The sequence below is a fragment of the Drosophila grimshawi genome, unplaced genomic scaffold, assembly GCF_018153295.1.
Source record: "Drosophila grimshawi isolate 15287-2541.00 unplaced genomic scaffold, ASM1815329v1 contig_1377, whole genome shotgun sequence".
Lineage (NCBI taxonomy): Eukaryota > Metazoa > Arthropoda > Insecta > Diptera > Drosophilidae > Drosophila > Drosophila grimshawi.
Window position 1 is genome coordinate 6,104,470 of NW_025062900.1, and position 17,277 is coordinate 6,121,746.

Below are 17,277 nucleotides of genomic sequence, written 5' to 3' on the forward strand. Positions count from 1 at the left end.
AGAGAAAAAAAAACTCGCTGCAAGCATCCGTCTTAAAAATCAGTTAAAAGCAGATTGCTTTATTAGCAGCAATTTAACTGATTACTGAGCTGTTGTCTGCTGTCCTCTTCAATTGATCCTCCTGTTCCGGCCGTCTATATACATATATCTATACGAGCTTAAGCATAAGCCGATACAGCAAAAGTATTGATTGCACATAATTATAGCAGCCCAACAGAAAAAAAGAGAAAAGTGAGCGAAAAAATAATAAAAAAAAAATTGGAACGCATAACTTGACCAACATTTGCGCATAATTAAAATCAGCAACTGGTTTTGGGCTGTTTTTTTGTTTTTTTTTTTTTAAGGCGCTTTAATGTGCAACGCATAAAAATCGGAAGTTGCAGCTTTAAAATTTAATGCGCTTACTTTAAGAGAGTGTTGAAAGCGCACGCGAAGAAGCAGCACAAGTAGCGAAAGCCAACCAATTTGCTACCAAAATATTTTGGCATAGTTTATTGCATCAAACTGGTTAATACACATTTTTGAACTAAACGGCTTTCCTCTTATTGCTTGCTTGCTCCACACTTGACGAACGTTCTGCGTGTGCCTGACACAAGCTGACAGCTATTGACCGGGTATTTGAAGGAGCGCCACCTGTCGGCCGTTGCCCAGCAACCAAGACTCAATCACAACACAAATTTTTGACAAGTGCATAAAAATAATTTTAAAGTGCACAAAACAAGCGAGCAAATATTGGTTAAAAATGAAATTCATACCATTGCATACGACCAATACGGCCATCATATACAAGAATTCGCTGTGTTCGCTGGCCTCGCTGCTGGTGTTGATTTTTATAGCATTGTCGGTTATGTTGCCGATTTTATTGGTCTCCTTGCTGAGTCCCTATTCGGGCATATCCGAATCGAGGGTTTTATTCGAACAGCCCAAGGTCCAGTTTAGCTATCAGTATATATTTGTGGGTCACACGGAGGATGCAACGCTGATTGCCTGCAGCAGTTTTGGCAATTTCAATGCGAGACTGGGGAATTCCACTCAAAACTGCGAAGCAATCAAATATTGGACACACGATTTGGATGAGGATCGAGTCACAGATCGTCTGCACTTTCAGCTGGAACTGCTGCCGCTGCCATCGCCACTGAGTCACTTTGATTTGTTGCTCTTCTTCGAGGCACAATTGAGTCACAAGTGCCAACTAAATCCTCCAGCCTTACTCGCCCATCAGCTGCCATTGCCGACAGCAGCAGGAGGAGGACTCCAAAATGGACGCATTCAGCTTAAAGGCGAGCTGAAGCTCAAGCAATATGTGGAGTTCACTTGCCCCTTTCCAGGTCGCAATCATCGCACCCATTTTCGCCCTGTGCAGCTGGACACCAATAACACTTTGGCGGACATCTCGCAATACCAAATGGAATCCTTGCTGGGCCAGGTGAAAGTGAATCCTGCCTACTTTCAGCTGGCCGTGCAGGAAACCTATTACAAGCGCCGTGCACCACGCCTGGAATCAGGTTTAACCATCGACCTGGAGGTGGATGTGCTGCAGGTGGCAGCGCGTTATCATTTGAGCATTTGGGAGCGTTTGGGTCAATTCTGGTTGTATTTCGCATCGTTCTTTGGCATCTCGTTCTATGTGATGAACAGGCTCAAGGATTTCCTATTTGGCCGGCACATCATCAGATCGTGGGAGATAATACCGTGGAAGAAGCTCTACTGACACGAATCGGGCGCCATTCTGGAGATGGACAACTTCTCCATTGGCGAATGAAACGAGCAATTACCAAAACAAAAATATTTATCAGTCGTATGCATTAAATTAAATAACAAAAATTATAAAAAGGATTTTGTTAAGTGAGGATTGGGCAGCTGGTTTCTATTTGTCGCGATTATTCGACATGAGCGCCAAACTGCCAAAGGGGGAATCAGCCGAAGAAGGCGACAACGCTGATGAAGCTGGCTTTGGATCATAGGCGCGATTATCCTCGAGTATAATTGTGGTACGAGGATAGTGATCCAATTGCACAAATAGATAACGAAATTGCTGCTTCCCATTCGAATCCTGCAAAACAAGAAATAAAAATGAGTTAAAATTAACTTTGACTGTAGTTATAGTTCTACGCACCCTTCGCGACTCCAGTTGAACGGTGGCCTTGTTGCGCAATCCCTGCACATAGAACTGCATACGCATGTGGGGCACTCCATGGCGATCGAAGCTGCTGTGCGCCACATGCTGACGGCGACCGCGTCGCGATGTTTCGCCAAAGCCCTTGATGGGCGCACCAATAGCGTCCTGCACCCGCGGATCATCGACGACACGAGCCAAAGCCTTTGAATAGATATTGCACGAACTCTCCTTGGAGAAGAGCTCACGGAATATGGCATAGAACATGATGCCCGTCACTCCTAGGCCAGCAAGGATAATCGCCGTATAGCTGGCCGTTTTTGTGTTCTCCTTGATCTTCTCGCCAATGGGTCGCACATCCGTGGAGACATTGCTGTCGCCGCCTTGTGACTCCTGCAATGCTTTGCCACCACCTAAAAATGTTGTAAACATTACCAAAACTTGCAACTGCAATTGGGATTTTAATACCACTTCTCATTTGCTGCCCAACACGACCGCTCAGGTGAAGTGCTGCCAGGCAACGCAGACGCCCCCCGTTTGATGGCAACAGCACTGTCCGCCTGTGCAGCATTAAACTACGTAGTAAGATGGATTGGGCCATGTCTTTAATCAAGTAATATTGCAAATTAATACAAAGCTCATCATCTGTTTTGATGACACTAGTGATGTGCTGCTTGGCGATAGTTTACATAATGCGCGTAATGTAGTGGTGGCTGCTATCGATAGACGCTTCAACAATTTTGGGCACTAATTAAATTTTTCACTTCAATTTGGGGGCTTGTTGATCTACCATATCTTACATTAATATATATATATTAATATAATCTATATATTATTCATTATAATTTTAGCTATGCACTTTACATATTGCTATTTGGTTTGTCAACAGTGACGTCATGCAGCTAGTCATATCGCTAGTCAACACATTATTTTTATCGATAGTAACAATCGCAGTCGGCGTCTTTGCTTGATAAAAACAACATAAAAAGTAAACGATATATATAAGAACAAGTGCGGCAATCATTTTACAGCAGTTAGTAGAAAGTGCGCAATCACGTCGTTACCAGCGGTAGTTAGTCGTCTCGTCAAGCGAACATTCGCCGGCGTTGCTAATAAATTAGAACACAGCAAAACAATGGTAATCACACACAACGTCAAAGGCTACGAGGAGTTCGCCAAAAAAATGGAAGAACTCGAAACTGGTGATGGCAACAATCAGGTGCATGTTCTCTTTAGCGGCGGCAAGGATGAAAATGGCCAAAGTTGGTGCCCCTATTGTGTCAAGGGTAATAAAAACAAGTCTATCTCTTGTGGTTAACCACACGCAGTTTTCAATTACATTCGAGTTGCGTGTTTATTTATATGATGAATTTGTGTCGCCCTCAGCGGAGCCGGTGATTCACGATGCACTGAAAAAGGCCGCTGAGAATTCCCACTTTGTCCACGTCGATGTTGGAGAGCGCTCCTAGTAAGTTTGTAATCGTATGAAAAAGTAAAACAGTATATTATTATTATCTGCGAGGTGTGCCTATGATTAAATAAGCTTGTAGCGTGAGACGTTTCTCAACAAGTGTGTAATATAAAATAGAAGCTAAACCCTTATTGTTCTAGCCACTTTACATAAATATATATATATAATTTTAATATGTACTACAGTAACGCCCTGTTTACTCTTGATAAAAATTTAAGCAAAACCGAAAGCAAGTGAAACCAGTTTTGCTCAGTTTTTATCTTTATGTGGGGAGCAGAAAGAATGTTGACTGATTACATATTGTTTATATTTGCAGTTGGAAAGATTTGAACTGTCCGTTCCGCAAAGACCCCAACACTCATTTGGTTTTCTTGCCAACTCTGTTGCGTTGGAAGTCGCCACAGCGTCTGGATGGTGAACGCTGCTCCAGCAAGGATCTGGTCGAGATGATGTTCGAGGATGAGGATTAGTGGAGTCGGAGTCGTGTGCCAATCCCACAATATTATAACATAGTTTACATTTTATTTTGGAATGTGTTGGTTTAACATATTAAAAAGCGAGCAGTTTTAAATTGTCCCTCAGTAGTTGCTCTTGTACTTTTTGATTTCGACCATGACCACATGGATGTTGGTGAGTTGGGCACGCGCATTGGGTGTCAGCAGCTTGTGGAAACGATGATAGTATTGCACTAGACTGCCCAATGCCAACTGCAGTAGCTGGGAGCCCGTCAACAGCGATGGGAACGAGAGCAGCACTTCACGATTCAATTCCTCCAGCGATTTCTTCCAATTCGCCGAGAAGCTGGCAACTAGGCCGAGACTGCGTCGCTCCTGCTTCCTCAACTCATCCGGCTGATCCTTGTCAAAGTATTGCTCGCACTCTTTGACAAACTGTATAATGCCTCCAAAATGCGGCGCCAGAATCTCCTCGACATATTCGGCGCTCCTCGCATTCAACTGTTCACGGAATGCCTCGGCCTCTTTGGAGTTGTCACGCGTGTGCTCCATGAGCACGCCCAGCACGAGATCATAGTTATTGATCAGATAGATGAGCTGATCCTTACGTGTGGGAAAATTGGCTGCCATGCGTAAGATGAAGCACTCCACCTCATTTTGCAGCTCCAGCAACAGTCGACTAACGAGTTCATTTGGAAAATGCTCCGAGATGCCCACAATGGCAGCACTAAACTCAGCATAACGACGCGTTATCTGCAAGGAAAATATATAAACATACATATATACAAATGTGGTATAAAAGAATTCTTAAGTTAACCTACATAATGTGGACCCATTTCCTTGTTGAACTTGGACGGATCGCAGTCGTGTATGCTTTGAATGTTTAGGCGAAATACATGCTCGAGTCGCGGCCAAATGACCGACTGCAGCGAGTCCCAGTATCTAAAAGAAAATTAAATATATTTTATATATAAACTGTATTTTATGTTTAATAAACACTCACTTATCCAGCGCAGGCACACAGCGCTTGTGGCACATGAGCTGATAGCGAAAGATTAAGTGTATGCAAAGGAACATTGCGATGGTATCGAAACAATCATGTATAGATGTTTCCAGATTTTTCTAAACAAGAAAAGAAATCAATAAGTTATACAGATAGATGTCATAGATCTAGATGCCTCAGATCCCTCTGCTTTACTTACAATCATCAATGTTAATGTTTTGCCCATTATCTGATTAAACAAATCCTGTGCCTGTGCACTGCGCACCATAAAGAATTCAGTAACAAACAAATACTCCCGACAAGCATTGTCAACCAGCGCATATTGCTCCGAGCGAAACAGAGCCTCGACTGTGTTCTACAAAAGCAATTAAAAAGCATTACAAATATCAATAGTCTTCCAAAAGTTAATCAAAGCTTACGCGATTCTTCATCTGCGCATGGGGCACAATGATGGGTGCCTCCAGCTGCTGATTGAGTATGTCGCCCCGTTTGCCAATGGTGAAGATTGTGCTCTTATGTTTCAGGCTCGTCGTTTTGGCAAACAGACCCTTGGATGCATTGTCCTCTATGCCCATTAGATCATCCTTCGTGCAGGATTCCTCAAACTTGAGAGTGGTCAGCCTTGTGGAGTAGCTCTGGAAGCAATAAAAAGTCAATAAACTGGTATATAGACAAGTCGAAAGCTCACTTTAAAGTAACTGTAGTAGATTTTGCCCATGGTATCGATGTATTCGCTGCAGATCTCCTGCGCTACATGTCGCTCATTGGACAATATGAACTCAAAGAAAAACTTGTGCTTCAACATGGCATTCTGTGGTATCTGATAGTTGGTCATCGGTTTGCGAAACTTGTAGATCTGCTCCAGCAGATAGCTGCGTATCTTGGACATAGCTTTGAGGCGCAACTTATGCAGTACATCGCTCACATCGCTCGTCGATTTGGATTCCTTGAAACTCAGTTCCTTGACCAGCGATAACTTGTGATTCAACACATTCAGCTGGGTGCTGAAATCACGCTCTGTTACTGGCGTATCCATAATAATGTTTATCATCTCTTCGGATACAGCCATGTCCTCTATAAATTGAGACAGCTGTGCTTTGACCGACTGTCGATTAGTAAGTTGCAGTGACATGGATACGGATTTACGTTGCAGTTGCGTTATTTCGGTGCTAATGTTGTTGAGCACACTCTGAAAGCTCATAAGCATGTTCTCCATGCGTTCGAGGACATCGTCACAGTCGTTAATCTGATTGTGCAGATTGGCAATGTTTTGAGATTCGGCAATATAATCCTCAATCGACTTGTTCTCCACATCCTTGAACTCTTTCTCGATTTGCCTCGAATATTGACGTAAATCTGTAGTGTTCTTTAAGATCTCTCGCACTTCCTCATTGTCCAGGGACGCTTCCTTAAGAGCGTCCATTGTTTATGGGTATCAAGAAACACAATTGGATGCAGTTTATCCAGATGTTAATAAAGCGTAGTACGGTGGTGACAGCCAAAAAAGGCACATGAAAACTCTCAATTAAAAAAGCTTACATATTTTGCGGCAGTTGAAATACTTGTTTAATATATCTGTTGCTTTTGACACTGTTTGATTTCATTTTTGATTGTAATTGTAAATTATTTGCTTTGTGCATTCTTAACATTTTCATTAATATAAAAACTTTTATATTTTGTGTGCTGCATACTGCGCTTAAGCAATCAACAGCTGTGCATTGCTTCTTACTCCTATCGAAACCGATAACAATTACTACGCTCGATAACTAATATTGCTTCAGTTCTACAACTGTAAACAAAAACTGCGCAGGCAAGGAATTTAGTGAATATGCAAATATGTTGGAGTTTAATCGGATATTCTGTGAGCTTAAGTTGCACTTTGCACAACATGTTGAGTGGACAAATGTTCAGGACTGGCTAAGCTGCGACGACGACAATCCCGAGGTGATCCGATGTGATGCCAACAAATTCTGGATGCTGCCTATGTGCGGACAGAATGTGAGAAATCAGGACAATCAATTGCAAGTGTTGCGTGAACTAGCATCTTGCATCCGATCCTTGCGCAATGATGCTGAGAATAATACAAACATATACGACATCAGTTTGGATAATTGGGCCAAAATCGACGTGATTACTCCCAAAGATTATTTGGCGTACATTTACGCAGTGACGAGTCTGGCAACACTGCCACAGCAAATAATCGAAGCGGCGCCCGAAGCCATCAATGAAAACATGAACGTGAAATTGGCCATTAATGCATTTAGCACTTATCTGCTAACACTAACCATTCCGGGCGCAAAGAGCTTTGGCGTCTTTGACGCAGATGTTATTGAGCATGGCTTACGGGTCTTTCGACTGCTGGAGATGAACGCCAATTCGAGTATACGCTCTAACAATATTTGGATGTTGTTTCTGACCATTTTCGATGATCTGAAACTGGTGTTATGCTATGTGCACTTTAAGGATCATCTAACGCCACGGGACAACATAATACGCAGCCTCCTGAAAATACTCTACATGAATTTTAAACAAGGCTACACAAATTCCTGTAAGTATTCCATTTTCTTTTACATTTTAAAATTATTTTCGAACGGACAATTTAAATTAAGGGTGTTAGCGTTGCCACCTTTTGAAAGAAGCTGAAAAGCTAAGCTGCAACGTCTTATGACTATTTAAGATATTTTAAATGATTATTAAGTCTACCATTATCTGAGTAGTAAGATATCACAAATCACTGTTTACAATTATTTTCTGCAATCTAACTTTTTAGAGAGCTGAAAAAGCTGTCTTTGCATTGGTTAACAGGAATAGAAATACACGCTTAAAATCTGATTCAAATATATTTGGCGCCCACATGTAACCACTTAACACGTAGCCGGTGCCAAATGGCATGTGTACACACTGTTCAGCAAACAGCTGTTTACGCAAGGGTGAAGATTATACAAACAGTTGATTAAATGAAAACGCGATTAAATTAATAATTTTAAAATCGAAACAAATAGTTTTAAATGCTACGCACCTTTGCCAAAGTGCGCGTGCAGTGCCAGCAGCTGCTTAGGCACAAATACAAACAACAGTTGCAATTAAAACTACAGCCATGTCGCCCAAAATCAACATTGGGCGGCAATCGAGGCGATTCCGACGCAGCGAACCGCAAATTACGATCAAAGTCAACACTTTACTACATAACTGCTGGTGGTGTGCTGATTGTAGGATTTAGCTATGCCGCAGTGCCACTCTATAGCATATTTTGTCAGGCATACAGTTATGGAGGCACCACCTCGCAGGGCCACGATGCAGAGAAGGTGGAGCACATGGTCAAGGTGAAGGATCGTGTGCTGAAAATACGCTTCAATGCCGACATTGGCTCATCGATGCGCTGGAACTTCAAGCCGCAACAGTTTGAAATTAAAGTCGCACCCGGAGAGACGGCACTCGCCTTCTACACGGCCAAGAATCCCACGGATAAACCAGTGGTTGGCATTAGCACCTACAATGTGATACCATTTGAGGCGGGCGCCTATTTCAATAAAATCCAATGCTTTTGCTTCGAGGAGCAAATGCTTAATCCGCATGAGGAGGTCGATATGCCCGTCTTCTTCTACATTGATCCCGAAATCACCCAAGATCCGGCGTTAGAGCTGTGTGACACCATCACCCTCTCCTACACGTTCTTTGAGGCCAAGGAGGGTCTGCAACTTAACTTTCCCAGTTATGTGAAACCCCACACAGCCAAGCAGGCATAGGAATCCCCTCCATATATATCTATATATTTAGATATATATATATATACTCTATTTTTGTTCTAATAAATAGTTGTTTATATTTTTAAACAGCGACTGTTATTAAATCTACAATTTTAAGCAAATTATGTTGTAGGTCTCGCTTTTGTTATAGTTTAGCTTAAACTGGTTTGCCAATAACCGGCTTAGTAGATAAGGAAGTAGATGATACCAATTTTAGCTAATTTATAGACTCAATTTATTCCACACCGCGGGGGTTTTGAGTAACTGCAATTGCAACAGTTGAATCCGATTACAGATAACTTCGACTTGCATGTGCAAATGACAATTGAACAGTTTAAGAGCGATTGCGCTTGCTGTTGCAGTTGAGTACGATAACAGCAATTGGAACAGCTGTTACACTTTCAAAGCGATATGTTATCGTTTGCAAGTAGCATGAAGTGATTAAAACCATATGATGACTCTCGTTCAATGAACGCTGAATCCCGTTCGTTTATAAATAGATTAGGCTGGAGAGAGACACTCTACAGTTGTCCAGCAGCAGCAGCAGCATCCGTTGTTGTTGTAGTTGTCGATAGTGCGTACGTGACCCATTTGAACTGTGTACAATGTGTTTTGGCATGACGTGGAGATGCGTATAGTACGAGGATTGCTCTTAGTCTGCGCCATGAGCGCCGCTTGGGCATTGGCTGTAGAAGATGTGGATGATGAATTAAAGTATGAAGAGCCAACGGTGCTCATAACACTGCTCGTGCGCAACAAAGCACACATATTGCCAATGTTCTTGAGCTATCTCGAAAAGCTCGATTATCCCAAAAAACGCATTGCCTTCTGGTGAGTGGAAAGTACAAAAGAATAAAAAAAAAGAAGATTGGGAGATTGTGTTTTGCAAATTTGTTGATCTATTCAGGTTACGCTGCGATCACAACAGCGATGACACCATTCAATTGTTGAAACAGTGGCTTCAGCACTCGGGCAAACTTTATCATAGCATCAACTATGCATTTAATGATGACACAACGAGTTATCAAAAGGAAACCTCAGCTTATGACTGGCCCGTTTCGCGTTTCAAGCATTTGATTGCCCTGAAAGAGGAGGCGCTGGAATATGCACGCAATATCTGGGCTGACTATGTATTCTTTTTGGATGCGGATGTGCTGTTGACAGAGCCACAGGCACTCAGAACTTTAACAGCGCTCCGGTTACCAATTGTGGCGCCCATGCTGCTGTCGGAGAGTCTCTATTCGAATTTCTGGTGTGGCATGACTGATGATTATTACTATCAACGCACTGCGGAATACAAGGATATCTATCACAGTGTTAAGGTCGGTGTCTTTGAAGTGCCCATGGTACACACTGCTGTCCTGGTCGATATGAACTATGCGGGTGCACGTTACCTAACCTTTGATCGTCAGCGTCTTGTGGAAATGCAAAAGAAGTTGAAGACAGAAGTGCGTATTTACGACGGTCCCCTAGATGATATCATTGTGTTTGCCATGTCTGCGAATAGTTCCGGTGTGGCGCTCCACGTCTGCAACAAGCTGCCCTTCGGCTATATAACACAGCCACTGGAAACCACTGATACAGTCGAACAGGATCTGCAGCAGTTGGTCAATTTGCGGATTAATATGGTGCATGATTTGGGCGCAGTGCCGCCAGTGCAGAATTATTTGCAGCATCATCTGCGGTTGCCGGCGAAGACCAAATTGGATTTCGATAATATCTTTATGATCAATCTGCAGCGTCGTCCGGAGAGGCGCGAGAAAATGGAGCAGCTGTTCAATGAGTTGGGTCTGGAAGTGGAGCACTTCGAAGCCGTTGATGGCAAGCAGCTAAATGCACAGCTTGTCCAGGAAATGGGCATTAGTTTTCTGCCCGGGTATGAGGATCCGTATCATCATCGACCCATGACAATGGGTGAAATCGGTTGCTTTCTCAGTCATTATCGTATCTGGCAGCAGATTGTGCAGCGTCAGCTGCGCCAAGTGCTCATCCTGGAGGACGATGTACGCTTTGAGCCCTACTTCAAAGGGAATGTGCAAAGGGTGCTCCAGCAAGCCAGTAAATTCGACTATGACCTCATCTATTTTGGACGCAAGCGTTTGAAGGATGAGAGCGAACCGTGGGTCGAGGGCACCGATAATCTCGTCCATGTTGGCTACTCCTATTGGACGCTGGGCTATGTTATAACACTGCCAGGTGCTGAGAAACTGTTGGCGGCTAAGCCGCTGGAGAAACTCATTCCAGTCGATGAATTCCTGCCTGTCATGTTCAATCGGCATCCGCAAAAGAATCTCAGCGACGCTTTTGAGCCGCGTAATCTCATTGCATTTAGTGCTGCACCGATGCTGCTTTATCCCATCCACTATACGGGAGATTCGGGTTATATATCCGATACGGAGGATTCCCAACAAGTCGTTGTCACTCTCGATGGTGAGGCGCAGTTGAAAAGCGATCGTCAGCAAATCTTTGCCAAAGAGAACGAAATGAATATTCTCGATCTGGAGCAGGATCTTAAGTTGGGCGAGAGCAGCCATGGCAACACTTTGCCCCAAGTGAGCATCAGCAAGACCCATCAGGAGCTCTAAAAGCTAATCAACAATTTCCAAAATGCCAAATTCATAGAATATAACTAACTAAGTCTTTAAAAGTCTGTACCAAATGTGCCTTGTCTAACGCTACAATTAAGCTAATTGCATAATAAATATCAACAACTACCAATTACTAATAATGAAAAATCGGACGAGATAATTCATATGTGTATTTATTATAATAAATAACACTATGCAAATATGTCGATTACTGTTTTTGTTTAATAATTCGAGTTGTTTCTTAATCAATTTAAAATCCAAGAGATTTCACAGAATATTTGTATAGTTAATATAAACAGTTGCAAAAAAAATAATAAAAAAAGGTTTCCTTTGCACAACTTGCAAGTTTAAGGAACTTATACATTTTTAGAAGTGGAAGAGGACATAAAAAATGCGAGAAAGGAAAAAAATCGTTTATTTATTTATATATATATATACAGCTTTCTTCTAACTCAGAAAGTAACAGCCCGTAAATCCCGTCTTATTTGAATTGCTTTTCACATTTGCATTTTATTTGTTAGCGACAACTATAAAACTGTAAACACTTAAAAATAATACACCCCGTAGAAAGTTCAGAAGGAAGCTTAGCCCATGGCGCTCTTCATGAACAAGTTCTTGATGGGCGGAAAATTCTGGGTGAGCTGCAGGCCAAGACTGCGCATCAGCACAACCGGACTAAATTCCGTGGAATACAACGTGTGCAGGCCATGAACACCCACCATTATTGGCACATTTTTGGCCAAACATTTGCGTTCATATTTGATGAGATGCTGGGTGTCGCCCAGTTTGAAGCCAGCATACGCGCCGGTAGCCAAAGTGTCCACCAGAATGCGCACATCACCAAAGCCCAAATTGACACCTTGTCCGGCCAACGGATGGACACGATGAGCGGCATCTCCAACCAAAGCAGCGCCATTGCACACATATGACGAGGCATGCAGGAAGCCCAACGGGAAGGTAGCACGGGAACGTTCCTGTACACCGCACACTCGTGGCGGATACTGACGCTGATGCTGGGCGCCACTGTTGCCAAAGAATGCGTTCAGCGCCTGCAGTGCCTTGTCCACGACATCCACACGTGGATATTGTCGGCAAAAGGCCTCGTTTAAGGCATCCACAAACTGTGCCGGCTCCATGGCCAACAGTTGCTTGGCATGCGGCACTGTGGTGCTCCACACCAATGAGCTCTGCTTGTCGCTGAGCGGCAACAAGGCAATCGGACCACTTGGCAAGAAACGTTGCCACGCCACCGAATTATCGCAATCCCCCTCCGTGTTCAGATCCAAGGTGGCCACCAATCCCATGCGCTCGTAGTTCAGCGAGAAAACATCGACGCCCATTTCTTTCCGCACCACAGAGTTGGCGCCATCGGCTCCGATGAGCAGTTCGCAGGTGTAGCTGCGTCCATCCTGGAGCTTCACCTGCGAATGAGGTGCACCTGCCGCACCCGGCAGACCTACGCACTCAATACGTGCCTGATTCAACACCTTCACATTGGGCGCCGAGTCGCGAACGCGTGCATAGACCGCATCCAGTATTAAATCGTTTTCAATGATGCACGCCACATCGCTGGCAAAGTTATCGTGCTGGAATTGGATGAGTGCATCGCTGTTCGATTCCCACACCTGCATCTGCTTCACGGGCTTACAGCGTGCAGCCTCAATGTGCTGCCAGGCATCGATCGATTTGAAGAGCTCGATGGAGTTGCGATTAATGGCCGAAACACGATTCTGATAGGGTGCATTCACATCGAAACCCTTAAATGGTCCAGCACCCTCCAGCAGCAGCACTTTCTTGTCCGCCAGTGTTGCATTCTTGGCCAGTGCAGCGGCCAACGTTGTTCCCACTAAGCCACCGCCTCCAATAATTATATCAAAGTGCTCCGCAGCCGGTGAAGATTTTGTTGTTGTCGTTGTTGTTTTGTCTGCTGCTGCTGTGGCCAGCAAACGTTTAGTAATACTGCGCACTTGTGTGGCCGCCGCAGCGCCAGAGTTTTTGCACAATAATATCAACATTTGTGCTGCAAAATATACTGAAAAGTTTCTGTTTCAATTTCACAAGTTTTATTCGTTGTTATCGTTCGTATTGCCCTTCTGGGGATCGACTCATATCAACGCATATGTTATCGAGTCACTCACTTGCATACCATCTATCGTCTATCTATCCCCTCGGTGCGATAACACGCTTTGTTATCGACTAGTTTTAGCAGTTGATAATTTGAATTTGCATATCAAACCTATTTACAGATGCTCAACAAATTCATAACAAATGCTTTGAATTGTTCCATGAGATTGCCAACGAGCAAAATGGCGATGTACATGAAACATTGACTCTATTTATGAACCAAACCCTGTGCATGCACATCTGTCCGGAAAATACAAAGGGAATGGGGCCCAAAAGTGGGGAGCACATTTCCGATTGGTTCATTAAGCTCTTGGAGAAGTATCCAGATATAATGGCGAGCGTGTTGGAGCGTTACATCGAGTGCATCATTACGAATCCCATTAAGGAGGTTAGTCAAATGAATTACCTATTAAAACTAATAAACTTAAATAAAATTTTAATTTTTGCAGTGGAAAACGGTGGATGAGAAAATTGCCATTGGATATGCTGCCAAATATGATGCAGCGCTCTTTGCTAAATGCAATAAGTCCTGCACGGATTTTCTAGTTGAATCAGTCAAAGCAGATGATGCTGTAGGCATCCAGTTGAGGTCTCTAGAGCTTATCGATTGCATTCTGCAAAATGAGACACAGGTGAATTGGAGAATCTTTCAACACGATGTGTCCACAAAGCAACGAGAAGTTGACCTCATCCGAGAGACAATCCTCTGCCTTGATGATCGGACTTTTACCGTACGCCGCAAGGCTAGCCAGGTGCTGATTTCGGCCATTAAACAAGGTTCACCAATAACAAGCCGTATACTCAACGAGATCATCAGTTTCGTCCAATTCACTGACCAAGATATGGCGACAGAAACTGCTCCAAATGGCCGACAACTGGAGCTGAATGCAGAAAAACAGGGCATCCTGAAATACGCCTTTAGCTTCGAGGGTCACGAAGAACTCGAACCGTTGGTGCTCAAAATGCCGCAAGTGATTTATGATCGCTTCCTCAGCTCCAGCAATGGCCTGGCACGCTGCTCGGGCATCGCTCTGCTGGAGCGTCTGGTACTCATCAACCAGCGCATTATCTACGACACAGACTTTGAGCGGGAGACTTCGCTACTTGCCGTCGACATACTGTCCTCGGTGCGCAAGTCAGCACTTGAATCGATCGACACTCTCATGCACAAATATTTCAATTGCACCATACTCATAGATGTCTACTGTCGCATCTGGCCCTGTATGCTAAACGATGAGGATACGGCTCTTCAGAGAATTACACTGCATGTAAGTGTTCATTTATTTTGCTCTTATGCTTTTAAGTTAATCTCTAAACACACTTTTCCCCCCACAGAGTTTCAATCGAAATGTTTTATTGGCCATTAAACCGTTGGAGTTTACCAATCAACCAAAAGATTTGCTGCCCTGGCGTATTTTGACCACGCTGTTGGGTTCGCAGCCGCGCGATTATTTGCAGCAAAGACTGAGCCTGCTGCTGCAGACCGAGAATTTAGTAAAGTGAGTTTTTTTTTTGCAATTCAATAAAAACAACTTAAATTTTATCTATTTTTCCTAGTTCACGTCTGGTGAATACGATAATATCGCATTTGTGCACACCGATGGCAACGGAGGCGTGGACATTGCTTCTCCTGATATCAAGTCGCATAACGAACAACTTGGATGCCATCATTTCAACATTCAATGGGCTGTCGTCGTTTAACATGAAGTCAAACCAAGTGCTAGCGCTTCAACTGATTAGTTACTGTCTTTCAAACTTCTCCAAAGCATCGCTCAATCAGCTCTTTAATCATCTGATCTCTGCGCTAAGCACGGGCAGCATTTGGTTAGCACTCATCTCACCAGCATTGCTGCTTCTGGGTCAAATTGACAAGTTGTCTCAGAGTCAAGCACCGCGAAACAGCAGTAATGCGGACAGTTGGAAACGTCAACTCCTGCAGCAGGTCACCGAAGCCCTATATTCGTGCATAGATCATTTCCAGGAGGATCACATACGACTGACATCGCTGCTGACAACTTATACAGAATTGATAGTCATGCTGCCGATCCATGTAGATCCCAGAATAGTTGAATATTGTGTCGACTACATACAGAAGTGTAATGAAATGGACGAGTCCAATTTCGATACGGATAATGAGCGCATCGTGAACTGGATGATTGTAGCTGCGGGTCGTCTATCACTGCGAGATCATAAGCTGGCCAATCGAGTCGCCAAGTTGTATGGCCAAATATTGAGGACAAACGATAGACCGCAACTCATAAATAACACACTGATCGGTCTCAATGATCTCGGCAAGAAATATCCCACCATTTTGGAAAACAATATGAAATGCATTCTCAGCAAACTGTTCTCGAAATATCCCACAACTCGCGTTCGCGCCTATCGCTGTGTCAAGGATGTCATCCTGGCTGGTATCATAAAGCTAAGGGGTCCGATCTTAATCGCACTCCTCTCGGGACTGCTGGACGACAGTGCGGAGGTGGCACATGAGGCAGATGAATTCTTCATACGCTATAAGAAGTTGTATGACAAGTCCTTATTTCATCACTGCCTCAAGGAAAATCCATTCCACTTTAATGGTCAGGCGTTTCTCAAGGGTTCTGCGAGATTCAAGTCGCCGCTGCAGGGTCCAGAGAAACGCAAAAATAGACGTTTGCTATATAATCATATTATTGCCGCGCTGGATGATCACACGCTGCTTATGTATTTTGGTCAGCTCAAGTTGCTGGCTGGTAAGTTGAGCCGGGTTAGTACTCTGTTACCATCTAATTTACATATTTTTCAGAGAAAACAAAGGATAAGGAATTTATTACATCAAATGGTGCTCTGGATGTTGTTATGGATATACTCTTCATAATGCGTCGCATCTGCTTTTACACGAAGAACAAACGTCAGCAGAGCGGCGACCAAGCCGATGATGAAAATGAGGAAGAGTCGATCGTTGAGGAGCTGGCGCCAGCTGTGCCGGCCGTTCAGCAACCAGCTACTACATCTACTGCCACAGGCAGGGGTCGCGGACGTGGCGCTCGTCGACGTGAAACGGCTGAGGAACCGGTATGACTATGTCCAACATTTTGTTCTTACACGTTTTAATAATTGGTTTGTCTACAACTACAGCTGAAGCAACTGGAGCGCTGTTTGCGCTATGTTGAAGAAACCCATCGGAATCTGCGTACTGTGATGAGTTCGGAAATGAGACAGGAGTTCAATCAATTTTGCCGTGCTATGACTATGCGCTTCCCCAACTACACGGACTTTGCGCAACCGGCGGAGTTCTGGCAAAAATATAAACAATCCAAGACAAAAGGGAAACGACGACGACCCAACGGAGAGAACGATACGGGTATTGAATCCATGGAGAGCAATACGGATACTGATAATGAACTGCCGCTGGAGCGGCACAAAACAACAGCCACAACGTCGAGCAGCGGGCAGCGCAGAAGTAACTACGATGTGTTGGCCACTGAGCTAATATTTCAACCGCATGACTTCTAGCGGGTTAGGATTAATTAAAACCGTCTACAGTACACAAAATATTTTAACGCAAAAAGTATTCTATAATATATTCTTGGACTTAGTCCATAATTCAAATTGTAAAATCTAAATAAGCTTTTTTTTCTTAGATTAAAATTATATATCATACCGAAGCAGTGACCACTGCACTTATAAGTTAAAGAGCATTATGTTCACATTTACCTATATATTTAAATATATATACTTTTCTGTATTGACTGATCATTTCTATAAGAGAAACAAAAATGAAGCCTATTTTGT

General features: G+C 43.5%; 8 protein-coding genes across 9 annotated transcripts; 5 read left to right on the forward strand and 3 right to left on the reverse strand.

Annotated features, from left to right (window-relative positions):
• The first annotated feature begins 528 nt into the window (after positions 1–528).
• Positions 529–1,817, forward strand: LOC6562947. The gene has a single exon (XM_001988929.3). It carries the CDS (start codon positions 743–745, stop codon positions 1,709–1,711), a length of 969 nt encoding a protein of 322 aa, XP_001988965.1. The 5' UTR covers positions 529–742; the 3' UTR covers positions 1,712–1,817.
• LOC6562946 (mitochondrial import inner membrane translocase subunit Tim21) lies at positions 1,787–2,782 on the reverse strand. 2 transcript variants are annotated; one of them, XM_001988928.2, is made up of 3 exons: positions 2,585–2,782; positions 2,117–2,529; positions 1,787–2,053 (listed from the first exon to the last, which is right to left on the reverse strand). In XM_001988928.2, exons 1-3 carry the CDS (start codon positions 2,715–2,717, stop codon positions 1,868–1,870), a joined length of 732 nt encoding a protein of 243 aa, XP_001988964.1. In that variant the 5' UTR covers positions 2,718–2,782; the 3' UTR covers positions 1,787–1,867. The 2 variants fall into 2 exon arrangements, with proteins under 2 accessions (XP_001988964.1, XP_032591864.1); XM_032735973.2 differs by having other exon boundaries at positions 2,588–2,745.
• A 284-nt stretch (positions 2,783–3,066) lies between these two features.
• Positions 3,067–4,171, forward strand: LOC6562945 (thioredoxin domain-containing protein 17). Its single transcript, XM_001988927.2, has 3 exons — positions 3,067–3,402; positions 3,503–3,584; positions 3,904–4,171. Exons 1-3 carry the CDS (start codon positions 3,252–3,254, stop codon positions 4,055–4,057), a joined length of 387 nt encoding a protein of 128 aa, XP_001988963.1. The 5' UTR covers positions 3,067–3,251; the 3' UTR covers positions 4,058–4,171.
• On the reverse strand, positions 4,093–6,706 carry LOC6562944 (vacuolar protein sorting-associated protein 52 homolog). Its single transcript, XM_001988926.3, has 6 exons — positions 5,734–6,706; positions 5,465–5,680; positions 5,245–5,400; positions 5,046–5,164; positions 4,864–4,984; positions 4,093–4,795 (listed from the first exon to the last, which is right to left on the reverse strand). The coding sequence occupies exons 1-6, from the start codon at positions 6,466–6,468 to the stop codon at positions 4,166–4,168; spliced, it is 1,977 nt and encodes a 658-aa protein (XP_001988962.1). The 5' UTR covers positions 6,469–6,706; the 3' UTR covers positions 4,093–4,165.
• A 94-nt stretch (positions 6,707–6,800) lies between these two features.
• Positions 6,801–17,234, forward strand: LOC6562734. The gene is made up of 7 exons (XM_001988924.3): positions 6,801–7,593; positions 13,626–13,891; positions 13,953–14,771; positions 14,839–15,002; positions 15,061–16,235; positions 16,289–16,557; positions 16,621–17,234. The coding sequence occupies exons 1-7, from the start codon at positions 6,882–6,884 to the stop codon at positions 16,996–16,998; spliced, it is 3,783 nt and encodes a 1,260-aa protein (XP_001988960.1). The 5' UTR covers positions 6,801–6,881; the 3' UTR covers positions 16,999–17,234.
• Positions 7,951–8,913, forward strand: LOC116805301 (cytochrome c oxidase assembly protein COX11, mitochondrial). Its single transcript, XM_032736433.1, has one exon. It carries the CDS (start codon positions 8,054–8,056, stop codon positions 8,789–8,791), a length of 738 nt encoding a protein of 245 aa, XP_032592324.1. The 5' UTR covers positions 7,951–8,053; the 3' UTR covers positions 8,792–8,913.
• On the forward strand, positions 9,265–11,581 carry LOC116805300 (glycosyltransferase 25 family member). The gene is made up of 2 exons (XM_032736432.2): positions 9,265–9,622; positions 9,699–11,581. Exons 1-2 carry the CDS (start codon positions 9,420–9,422, stop codon positions 11,374–11,376), a joined length of 1,881 nt encoding a protein of 626 aa, XP_032592323.1. The 5' UTR covers positions 9,265–9,419; the 3' UTR covers positions 11,377–11,581.
• On the reverse strand, positions 11,772–13,479 carry LOC6562735 (ubiquinone biosynthesis monooxygenase COQ6, mitochondrial). The gene has a single exon (XM_001988925.3). The coding sequence runs from the start codon at positions 13,392–13,394 to the stop codon at positions 11,964–11,966; it is 1,431 nt and encodes a 476-aa protein (XP_001988961.1). The 5' UTR covers positions 13,395–13,479; the 3' UTR covers positions 11,772–11,963.
• Positions 17,235–17,277: the final 43 nt, after the last annotated feature.